The following is a 13312-nucleotide window of genomic DNA, read 5'->3' as shown; positions in this document are numbered from 1 at the left end:
TAACTATAACAATCTTATTTCGAGTGGAAATCTTACTTGAACTTGTTTTCGTGTCATGATTCTCCTTCAAGAACTTTCAAGCTATCCAAGGATCCTTTGAAGCTAGATCTATTTTTCTCATTTCCATAAGTTTATCCACAAAACCTGAGGTAGTAATAATGTTCATAACATCATTCGATTCATATATATAAAACTACTTTATTCGAAGGTTTAAACTTGAAATCACTAGAACATAGTTTAGTTAATTCTAAACTTGTTCGCAAACAAAAGTTAATCCTTCTAATTTGGCTTTTAAAATTAACTAAACACATGTTCTATATCTATATGATATGCTAACTTAATGATTTAAAACCTGAAAACACGAAAAACACCGTAAAACCGGATATACGCCGTCGTAGTAACACCGCGGGCTGTTTTGGGTTAGTTAATTAAAAACTATGTTAAACTTTGATTTAAAAGTTGTTCTTCTGGGAAAATGATTTTTCTTATGAACATGAAACTATATCCAAAAATCATGGTTAAACTCAAAGTGGAAGTATGTTTTCTAAAATGGTCATCTAGACGTCGTTTTTTCGACTGAAATGACTACCTTTACAAAAATGATATCCTAGCTACGTGAAAATTGGTAACATATCTATATTAATCATATCCTAGCTAACTTATATTGTATTATACATATATTCTAATATATTATGTAATCTTGGGATACCATAGACACGTATGCAAATGTTTTGACATATCATATCGACCCATCTATATTATTTGGAACAACCATAGACACTCTATATGCTGAAATGTTGGAGTTAGCTATACAGGGTTGAGATTGATTCCAAAAATATATATAGTTTGAGTTGTGATCTAGCCTGAGACGTGTATACACTGGGTCGTGGATTGATTCAAGATAATATATATCGATTTATTTCTGTACATCTAATTATGGACAACTAGTTGTAAGTTACTAACAAGGACAGCTGACTTAATAAACTTAAAACAGTAAAACGTATTAAAAATGTTGTAAATATATTTTGAACATACTTTGATATATATGTACATATTTGTTATAGGTTCGTGAATCGACTAGTGGCCAAGTCTTACTTCCCGACGAAGTAAAAATCTGTGAAAGTGAGTTATAGTCTCACTTTTAAAATCTAATATTTTGGGATGAGAATACATGCAGTTTTATAAATGTTTTACGAAATAGACACAAGTAATTGAAACTACATTATATGGGTGAATGATCGAAGCCGAATATGCCCCTTTTGCTTGGTAACCTAAGAATTAGTAAACCGATCTACTAATTGACGCGAATTCTAAAGATAGATCTATTGGGCCTAACGAACCCCATCCAAAGTACCGGATGCTTTAGTACTTCGAATTCGTTTTTATCATGTCCGAAGGATTTTCCGGAATGATAGGGGATATTCTTATATGCATCTTGTTAATGTCGGTTACCAGGTGTTCACCATATGAATGATTTTTATCTCTATGTATGGGATGTATATTAAAATATGAAATCTTGTGGTCTATTATTATGATTTGATAATATATAGGTTAAACCTATAACTCACCAATATTTTTGTTGACGTTTTAAGTATGTTTATTCTCAGGTGATTATTAAGAGCTTCCGCTGTTTCATACTAAAATAAGGACAAGATTTGGAGTCAATGCTTGTATGATATTATGTAAAAACTGCATTTAAGAAACTTATTTTTGATGTAATATATTCTTATTGTAAACCATTATGTAATGGTCGTGTGTAAACGGTATATTTTAGATTATCATTATTTGATAATCTACGTAATGCTTTTTAAACCTTTATAGATAAAATAAAGGTTATGGTTATTTTAAAAATGAATGCAGTCTTTGAAAAACGTCTCATATAGAGGTCAAAACCTCGCGACGAAATCAATTAATATGGAACGTTTATAATCAATATGAACGGGACATTTTATATATATATATATATATATATATATATATATATATATATATATATATATATATATATATATATATATATATATATCCAGTTGTGACATTTTGTTTGTGTTTTTGATTGTAGGGGAGTCGAATTTAGTAGGAATATGTTTCCGGGGATGTAATGGAATTGTTGATAATGTTTTTATAACGCAATATGTTTGTAATCTGCTGCCCGTAAGGTAATAGAGCCGTCATAGAATCCTTTGCCTCTTGCATCCTACTAGCAATGATGTATCCGACGTTAAATTGGATACCATTATCCATGATATCATTATGGCCTCTTGTGCAAGCACGAGATCAAAATCGCTTGTTGGTTCACGGCACAATATGTTGTTGCGTATAATTTCGTATATCTTTTTGACATTTTTACGAAGGTGACAAACCGAAGCACGTCAATCTTCAAGACAAGGCATCTCAAAACGAGACTTTGCAATTATGCGAACAGCTAAACCCATGCTAACACCATGATTCCGCCACACTACCGTGAAAAAGATAACTAGTATTAGAGTACAATTTCGTGCCTTGGTCTGCTAGACCCAAGGAATCGTTGAATTCTTCTAACATCCATACGTATCGTAAACTATCAAGCTTGAAACGCATCAGTACGTCTAAATGAAAGTTCATGTAAAATTCACGAACACAACCCGAATAAAATTTTCTAGCTGAAAATCTTCAAACATTTGAAACTCTCGCTCTTCTTTCAAATCGACCTTCTCAAAATAAAAAAAAAAACATGAAACAACTTTGCTCTACTAATTCGCCTTAAATAAAATGACATTTTGAAGATGAAATTTTTTTTGTACTCACAGAAAGGTTAAGAAAATTTTGATACATTAAGAAAGAAAGTGTGTTTATGTAAAAAAAAATAGGGTTTAGAACCAGCACACTAAACCGGCTTTGTGAAAACCGCTTTCAGAAAAAACTGACAAACCGTGTTTCACAACACCTGTTTTAGGAAAAGGTGAAGAACCCATCTTTACCAACTCTGCTTTTGTTGAAAATTCCAGGTAATCATAAACCGTTGTTTACAACACCGGTTTCAGGTGAGCTGGGAAATCCGGTCATACTTGTTCCGTAAAAATCTTGCATGAAATACGGTTTCTCTAAAATCCATGCACATAAATGCTGTTTAGGCAAAAAAATCTATTATTCTTAACTTGTAAATTTTATATACGTTTAAGTTTATCATGTCAACTCTGGTTTTAAACTTACACTCGCATAATTTTTTAACAAGCAAACTTTTTTTTTTTTCCTGTTAAAATGATTCAGGAGTATTATGCATAAAATTACACTTTGAACAATATCTAACCTGTTTAACCAGGGTAACCTGAGACGATCCATTATTATTTAAATAGGTTGAATTGCCTGTTAACTATTGTGACCACCTGATCAATACAATTGAGGCATATATGACACTATCTAAATGATGTAGTTTAAACTTTAAACTCCTATGCAATTAGCCACATTGTCTTACCTTGTCCATAGATAATCAGTGAGTATACAGTTGAAATCCATAAAGCTAAAAGCATAAGTCATCATATAGCTAAAAACAATAAACAAAATCCTAAATGCTGTCAATGTTTTATGACCATAATAATCTAAAGCTTTTAAATCAGTAGTTTGCAAACAAACTCTAGGTGAAGCTTCTTGAGTTCAAGCTCAGACAAAGGTGCATCATGGTTGTTCTTAAGCCACTTGGTTGTATCAACAATCGCATTCTCCATATCCTTCAACATCTCAGCATACACCTTATTCTTAACATTATTTTCTTCAATCTTATTTCTCATATGGTACAAGTAATTTTCTAATTCATTATGAGCGTCCGCCTTCTTCTTGAACTGAATGTCCTCAAATTTGTACTCCTCAGCCTCTCTTATCATCTTCTCAATCTCGTCATTAGATAATCTTCTTCGTTCATTGTTTATTGTAATTTTCTTGGTCTTACCAGTGGCTACTATCCCAGCAGTAACAGTAAGGATACCATTAGCATCTATCTCAAAGTATACCTTAACATTAGAGACACCTTTAGGAGCAGGTGGTAATCCATCAATTAAAAACTCGCCCAAAAAGTGGTTATCGGTAGATTTAGATCTTTCGCCTTGATATATTTTGATACATAACAAAATTTGGTTGTCAACAATTGTAGTGAGATATTGAGCATTACTCGCAGGAATTGGCGTGTTTCGCGGAATCACAATATAAAACTTTTCCCCCACTGTATCTAAACCAAGTGATAAAGGAGTTACATCTGATAATACCACATTTTGAACACTTTTATTTTTACCCGTACCACCGCTTAACTTTGCAGCCATAACGGCTGCTCCACACGCAACAGCTTCATCAGGGTTCACAGTTTTGCATAGCTGCTTACCATCAAAAAAGTCCTGCAACATTTGTTGGACTTTCGGTATCCTCGTTGACCCACCAACTAGAATTATCTCATCTACACACGACTTCTTCATATTTGCATCGTTTAAACAATTTTCAACAGTCTTGATGCACTTTTTAAAGAAGCCATTGTTCAGCTCTTCGAATTTCGCGCGAGTAAATTTCATAGAAAAATCAATCCCCTCATGTAAGCATTCTAAATCGATTGACGTCTGAGTAGTAGACGAAAGAATCCTTTTTTCTTTCTCACAAGTGAATCTCAACCTCCCCAATGCTCTTTCGTTCCCCGTTAAATCCATTTTTGATTTCCTTTTAAATTCACTAACACAATGTTCCACCATTCGGTTATCGAAATCCTCACCTCCTAAATGAGTGTCACCAGCAACACCTTTCACCTCAAAAATATCACCTTTCTCAACGGTCATTACAGAAACGTCAAAAGTACCACCACCCAAATCAAATACGACCACATTTATCTTCCCAAGAATAGAAGACTTATTATTTAGACCATAAGCAATTACAGCAGCAGTAGGCTCGTTGATCATACGAACAATGTTTAAGCCAGCAATAGTGGCTGCATCTTTTGTAGCCTGACGTTGTGAATCGTTAAAATAAGCAGGGACAGTTACGACCGCATTTTTGACATCAGATCCAAGATAAGCCTCGGCACTTTCTCTCATCTTTGCAAGAATCATTGACGAAATTTCTTCAGCTAAAAATTCCTTCTTTTGACCTTTGTATGAGACGACAATCATTGGTGTGTCGCCTAACCCTCCTGTTACCTTAAAAGGCCACAACTTTAAGTCTTCCTGCACCTGCGGATCACTGAAACTCCTTCCAATCAACCTCTTTGCATCTGAGAAAAAGTAACAATTTATTAAGAAAATAGGCAACTTAACGATTTATTTTCGTTGTATGTAGCTTTAACATCAAGTAAATCACAATTAAAATGCTGATAATGAGGTTTGAAAACATGAGATCTTAAACATCAAGTATATGGCAAGTAAATATCTTATGGAAGCTATATTTTTGTTGATACTTAACTTACTGTAACTGTGATCTTTGACTCTAAATTAACAACTTTTAACATGGTTGTAAATGAGCCTAATAAACACCGATTGGGGTTTTTTTTTACCCCATCCAATTTAGGATTCTTGTAAAAAATTTGGAAAATATTAAAGTTGACTCGTTAAGATGCTAAAGTAACATATAAGGAACATGAACACAACTTAACCAACTAACAAACATATCATCAGGTCACTCCTACTCATAAACAGAAGCAAGGTTCAAATCAAAGATCTTTATTTATAATATTTACTAACTTTGCTCTTTTTTATTAAATTAAATAACTTATAATCTTGTTCAAGTTTATCAATAGTAACATATCAAATTCCATGGTTTACAAGTTAATTTTGCTAATTATTCCGGGACGGTTTCTGATAATAATCAGAGTATAAAACCTACAGTAAACCTACAGTATGCTTAGTGATTGATCAAATCAAATATCACATATATAAGCTAAAACTTAATTATTTAATTAATTAAATATAATTTGAGAATGAATAGTGATTACCAAATATGGTGTTAGCAGAGTTGATAAGAGATTGATTTTTGGCGTCATCACCAACAAAACGTTGAGAATCAGTGAAAGCAACGCAAGACGATGTCGTTCGGTTTCCTTGTTCATTAGGTATGATCTCAATACGATCATCTTTCCATGTACCAACACATGAATACGTTGTTCCAAGATCAATCCCAATAGCCAAAACGTTTCCTTTTTCACTCCTTTCTGCTATTAATTATTTTCACTTGTGATAATTCGTTAAGGATTGTTTTAACTTTTAACCGTACTTGACTATATATATAGAGGTAGAATTTTATACTCCGTATATTATAAGGATTCTTCTACGTATAATACTTGACTTTTAGATATATAATTATCCTTTCCTTCACGATGATAAAGGAGTATCTTAAGGAGTAATTTCTTAGGGACTTCTTAGACTATTTGTAACGGGCTTAAGTAACGCCAGTTACTTGCCCATGTAGACCAAGAAACGCCAAACTAGACTATTTGTAACGGGCTTAAGTAACGCCAGTTACTTGCCCATGTGGACCAAGAAACGCCAAACTATGCAGTAATGGAGCGGCTCTTTGTGGTGTCTCTTTGGCGTTTGAATAAAAGTAACGGGACAAGAAACACCATGTTACTTGTTTTTTTTTTGTTTTTTTATTAATTTAAAAATATTATTCTTATTTTTTTTTAATACTTAACCCAATTATATTCTTACACATCATCACAATATTTCTAATCAACACAAAAAAAACACCACCACTACTCCACTCAAAAAAATAACACGTCCTACTCATCAAAAAAGTACAAAAAGGCAAGTGACACCACAAGTAACACCACTCACCGTTACATATAGTCTTATAATTATTGATTAGATTATATTATATTATATTATATTATATTATATTATATCATTCTTCTTTCTTTCTATATATTAAAACAAAAGCAATATTAGCAAAGCATCATGATTAAAAGATGACATGACAGAGTAATAACTCTTAGATTAATAAGCTTCTTTTAAAATTTACCATTAAATCAACATTTACTCATTTATTTCCAAATATATCTATTATGAGTTTAACGTTTAGAGTTTCAATCAAATTGTAATTATTAAACAGCTTCCTTATCCTCCGCTTTATTTCAATCCTTCAATTCAAAATATATAAAAGTAAGTAATAATAGTCATGTACCATTATTAATATCATTGATAAAAAAAATTTATACATTGGTACAAGTCGACTAAAGAATATTTTATACGTTGATAGGTCGTAGGTGGTTATGAATAAATCATAGCTGATGCGGGTAAAATCAAACTATTGAATTCATGATAACGTTGGAGAAACTCGTGAGTATACATGTTAACTCGCAAACTTATACATATTACTACGTATTTATTATAATTTTGAATTGTTTGCATATATTTCTCAAGTTTTGTTGTTGTGTTAGTTTTTATAATTCACGATCGTTGGTATCCGCATTTTACAGGTATAGGCAAACAAACTAACCCATTAACGGGTACATGTACCTCGACAAGTAATGAAAAGTTATGGTAGACGGATCGTTTCGTGTCACCATGGTGTCATCCCTATATACACCTAATAACAAATTATAATTGTTGATTATAATATATACAATTAATATAAATTATGATGATCATCAAAGACGTCATAAAAGACTTTTTACAGACATACGACATTATGTAGTAGTATTTGACAATCTCGTCTAAAACTCTGAGCATTTTATCTTTTAAGTTTTATTTCACATTATTTTCATAATTTATTTTACACATTATTTCTATATCATATTCAGTTACATGTTTACATGACATCATTATAACTTTGCATATGTACATATATTCATATACATATTTTAAAAATATACTCCGTATTTAATTTAATATTAACTCGTGCATAAATCCCGCGAAAGCGCGGGTTATAAACTAGTATTAAATATATATTATATATTATATGAAATATTTATTTAAATCGTTGATTTTGCTTGAGATCTTATCACATGTGATTGGATCTTAACAATCACATGTGATTGTCATGACAATCACATGCGATTGTCTCGCATTTTTAATCCTGGCCAATCACATGTGATTGTCCCACGATTTTAATCTTAGCTATTGATTATATTGATCCAGACTGAGATTTATCCCCTAATTTTCATGCAAAAATTAAGGATTTAAATGAATATTTTTCATTATATTATACATTTATTATATTGTTATTAGTATTATATATAGAAAGCTAGTTTTAAAGGTTAAATTTATTATTGAAATCAATTAACAAATGAGCTAGTAGCTCAGTGGTACTCGTTTCTTTGATATTGGAGGTCTACAACGTGAAAGCTATTTGAAGATTAGCGCACGTTCGAATCTTGCTCGAGCCTGTGTTGATCATGGTTGGTTTCCCAGTGAAAGTAGAAGCCTGGCCAGCCCTTCGGGGGGTGGATTGCTGAGTTGTCAAAGTTAACATGTTCAGCATGTCCCTGACAAAATTCTAAACCATTCTACATACAAGCAATAAATTATAGACAAAATTACGCGAATAGTTCTTGTGATTTTTTCTTTTTTATGTGTAGTCTTTGAACTTTTTTTCTTTTGCATTGGTATTCCTTTAGACATTGATAAAGGATCTTGGGACTAGTCTTGACTCGATCTAAAGGCGGAAAACAATAGAGCAAGGATTAAACGATTTACGGGTTATTCTCGAGAGCGAAATAGCCAAACCTAGACCTATATCTAGATTAGAACGGTGCCTAAAAAGTGTAATTCGGTGGGTTGGAGGTAGGAGACAATAGCATACCAGTTGGGAACGATTAGGGTTGATAGAGTGTGTAACCTTGCAGAGAAACTCGTAACCCGTTTATATACTGTCTGCAGAGACGGTCGGTCCACTGACTCTGTCAGTCGTTCGATTGTCTAGTTTAGTCGAAGATCAACTTACATCGACCTACACTTTCGGTCGAAAGAGTCTTCAGTCGATCGACTGACTCTCTCAGTCGATCGACTGTCTGGTCAGTTTAACTATTGAGTAAACATTCACACACATTAACAAATATTCAATAGTCACAGTTCACATTACAATATAATATGACTGAATTACATAAAACATCGAACTAGGGATTCACGAATATGCACTAACAAACTCCCCTTAAGACCTAGTTCGTGACAAATTATAAGTTAAGTCATCACTTCTCATACAGATCTGTCACCATGTTGTTAAAATAGAAGACTTTCACAACACACATGAATTGCTCTGCTTGAACACGATTTTCCTTTCTTTACAACATCCGATTATAATACAGAGTGAAGATGTCGGCTTCACAATAATTTCTCAACCAAACGAGATCTATAACCGTATAGAGTCGTTATTATCATCTCCACTTTTCTACAACATAATGACCACTTCTTCCGAGCGCTCATCATAATACCACTAACGAAAACGAGGGCTGAAATTCTGCGACATCTTCTTCACAGGAATTTTCCTCATATATTTCACCGCTTCACATCTAACAATTTTTCTCCTTTCGCCTGTTTTCTTCTTCCCTTAAAGTCCTTAGACATGAATGATCTCCTTATCTTCCTAGCCAAAATATCTGGAATCTCAACATGATTCCGATACAACATTCTCAGCCTAACAACCTGCATGAATTCAAAATACGGAAGTGAGTTAAACTCATGAGCATGTTCGACGTAGTCCACTCTAAACTCCTTTTTAATCGCATATATGTCCAATTATTTAATGTAGGCCCAAGATATAATCTTTCCTTTAGCCAGAAGTTTATCTGATCTTTCAATGTACTTCAACTAATTTGGCTCCAACTTTGGCTTTTCACAATACTCTCTGATCTTCATCAGGATCTTCCATTCAGCTTCGAGAACCTCTACCTTTTATTTATTAATCTTGACCGGTAAAAACCCTTTTGGAAAAACCTCGATCCTTTCCTTCTCTTCACACTTTCGGTTTAAAAGCTGCTCATTCATTTTAAAATATTCAGCAAAAGATGGAAGATCATCACTATTTACGCCATCGTACTTCAGATAATCTTCAATAGGTTCATCCTCAATAATGACCTCGTCAAAATCATTGTGGCTTTCATTAACACCAACAATTTCAAAAGAATCATCCTCAGAGTTAGGTGACTCTGCAGATGATTTGGCTGCCGGAGCGTCAACAGATGTACCTTCTTCTTGCTCTTGAGGCACCAGCTCATCCAACTCTTCACGTGTCAGATTGTGAGGGATCTCTCCCTCCTCTAAATCATCATAGACATTAGAATGATTCAGATTATCCTGCATAGCCAAAAATTCATGTAAAGTATATGCAACATTAAGTGGAATTACTGACATTGGATTCTCTTCAGTTCCTTTAGCTATATCCAATATTAATCCATCACCACCTTGATCATTTCAGGTGCCAAACACATCATCCTTTTCATCTATAATCACTTTCAATTCATATTTCTTCTCCCACTCATTCATCCTCAAAGATACATTCTTTGATGCATTCTTCGCATCTGTAATCAACAAACTTTGATTACCGACCTGATTTGTAAGCTACTGAATATCTGACTTCTGTTGCTCAACCACACGATTCAATCTCGTAATCTTGTTTCTTAGTTCTCTACTCAAAAGCTTCCATGTACCTTTTGAATTCAGCCATCATGTTCACGACGCTGTTGCTCAAAGATCTCACTATCATAGCAGATGCTGCATCAGTAGCATCTAGAGTTTGAGATTCATAAACATTTGTGGTGTTGTATCAGTTCGAGTCTATGAATGTTATTAGGCTGCAGACGATGAACCATCATCTTTTCTAACCAACCTGAACCTAGTTCTCTTCAGCTTTGGCTTGGTTGTCACAATCGGGCCTTCATCTTGCTTTCTTTTTCTCAAATCAAACTGATTTTCATCAACTTCTTCAACATCATCTTCCTCAACAACTACACCCTGTTCTTGTGCTCTCACAGGAGGCGGTTGATTACTTCATGATTACCAATCACTTCAATTTCATCTTCAACACCAGAATTACTATTCTCATGATGACATCCCTTTCCGTCATGACATACATTATTTGGATTAGCAAGATGTCCAACAAGCCTTTTAAATGGTTCCTCATGTATTCCAGCCTTCTTCTGTCTAATTCGGTTAAACGTTGCATCAGATAAATGAATCAACCTGATCTCATCCTCTTTGATTTAGTTAAGTCCATGAACTTCTTTATTGATCAATATACTTCTATATGGGCCCTATATACTTCTAAAATGCAGTGGTTTGTATTTGTTGTTCACTTGAATTTTTTTCGGTTACATATGATGACAGAACTAGCACTTCTGATGGAATGAGTTGTTTTATAACCAAATTGTCTAGCCAACTGGTAGAACTTGAAACGAAACTGACTAATACAAAGACTTGTTGCTCCTCTAGCCACTTTAAAACTCTGAAAACTTACCACTAATATATATTTAGATCAAATTGAAGAGAACTTTGCACAAACTACTTTATTTAGGTTGACGATCTACAAGAAAGCTCATTTTTGGTGCATACTGATATTATGAAATTTCATAACACCTACAATTGAAACAAAACAGACCATAACAAGTTGAGAATATATTACAAAAAAAAAAAAGCAAATGCCATTTTTTGACCTTCTTAATCAATAATAAAGATCAAGATTTGATCATAAAATATTGATAAATGTGTGCAGTACATTGAATCTGGTCTTGATGCATAAAATGTTATCAAGATTTGATCACAAAATGTTAGATATTGATTTTTGGTGTCAAAGAAAGTTACTTGTTATTGTTGGTCGTTGTAGTTAAGTCAACTTGGTAAATAGATGAGTTTATGATGTGGTGGAATGTCTTAAAATAAGTTACGAAAGATTTTTGGTGTAAAAAAGGATGAAACGGGTTAAGTGTCAAAACAAATAAAAAAAATTGTCGTTTTGTGGGTGTCGGTTTGTAGTCGTTTCAGAAAACCTTTGTAAGACCCGAATAATAATTGTACAGCAGTGTAAATATGGTACATGAAGTGTAGGTTGTAACGACCCGGAAATTTCCGACCAAATTTAAACTCTAATCTCTATATGGTTCCGACACGATAAGCAAAAACCCTAAAGTTGACCCGCACTTTTTCGATCGTTCTATACTTATAAGATTAATATTTACATAAATTAAACCTTACCAACTTGATAAGCAATCCAAATTGTTGAGACTTATGTTTTCGAAAAGAGTTTTACACAACGTTTGACCGTCTAGTTTGACCGATGATATCACGAACTATACAATATATGATAATTATACGTTTGTGTATATATACGTATATATACATATTTAACATGATCTAAGAATGTTTTAATATCTCATTTTGTATTAATAACAATAAGTTATAAGTATATTTTGAAACTACTAACTTAAGTTTTCAAAACGATAACCATACGTAACGTTATTTGACTTAAATACTTATGACCTATAATGTTTATACATATATCGTATAAGTAATGTATTTAATCACTTTTAAAGACTTAAATACATAAAACAATATAAGTATATTTACAAAAGATAGCTATATTTGAATCCTCGTTCCGTTTTCTCAAAGATTTCTATACGTATACCTAGGGTATATGTACCCGTATCATACGCAGCTTCTAGATGTATTTACTATTGGTATATACCAATAAAAATCTGCTCCTTAGCAGCCTTAAATGATTAAGAAACATGTGGAACCAACCATTTGTCAAGTAGCATGAATTATTTAGCAAGAAAACAAAGTTAGGTATCTTTTTTTTTCCTTTATAACCTAAAAACGTTTTTATGCATGCACACCATTTCTTCACCCCATTTTCTCATACTTACACTTCCATTTCTCTCTCAAAATACTCTTAACTTCATACTTGATCATCTCCAAGCATTTTCCCCATCATTTAGCTTCAAAAACAACACTTAAACCTCATAAGAAAACCTTACAAAAACACTTCAAGAAATCCTTCCAAGAACACAAACTTACTTCCAATCTTTCATTCAATTCCATCACCCTTTTGGTTCTAGCTTTTTACTCCTATTTTACAGCAACCTTGTCCAAGGAACTTGAGGTAGTAACTATGTTCATAACTTTATTCGATTCATATATATATATAGCTATCATATTTTGTGGTATACAATTTTAACAACAAGAACATAGTTTGAAAGTTTTCAAACTTGTTTGCAAACTAAATAGATCCTTCTAACTTAACTTTTAAAATACTTCAAGACCTGTAATATAACTTAAATATATGCTAATTTAACAAGGTATAACTTGGTTTTTCAAAGAATACCTTAAAAACTGTTTTTACGACGTCGGAGTGCAACCGGGGACTGTTTTGGGTT

At 32.9% G+C, this 13312-nt stretch overlaps 1 protein-coding gene across 1 annotated transcript; it reads right to left on the bottom strand.

Moving 5' to 3' along the window:
- Positions 1–3352: 3352 nt before the first annotated feature.
- Positions 3353–10295, bottom strand: LOC139870971 (heat shock 70 kDa protein 18-like). Its single transcript, XM_071858731.1, has 7 exons — positions 9879–10295; positions 9445–9587; positions 7444–7523; positions 5942–6157; positions 3613–5224; positions 3455–3523; positions 3353–3365 (listed from the first exon to the last, which is right to left on the bottom strand). The coding sequence occupies exons 1-7, from the start codon at positions 10293–10295 to the stop codon at positions 3353–3355; spliced, it is 2550 nt and encodes an 849-aa protein (XP_071714832.1).
- Positions 10296–13312: the final 3017 nt, after the last annotated feature.

The sequence above is a fragment of the Rutidosis leptorrhynchoides genome, chromosome 10 (genome assembly GCF_046630445.1).
Source record: "Rutidosis leptorrhynchoides isolate AG116_Rl617_1_P2 chromosome 10, CSIRO_AGI_Rlap_v1, whole genome shotgun sequence".
In the NCBI taxonomy this organism is placed as follows: Eukaryota; Viridiplantae; Streptophyta; class Magnoliopsida; order Asterales; family Asteraceae; genus Rutidosis; species Rutidosis leptorrhynchoides.
Note: the sequence above shows the minus strand (reverse complement) of the source record. Positions and strands in the feature narration are given on the sequence as shown.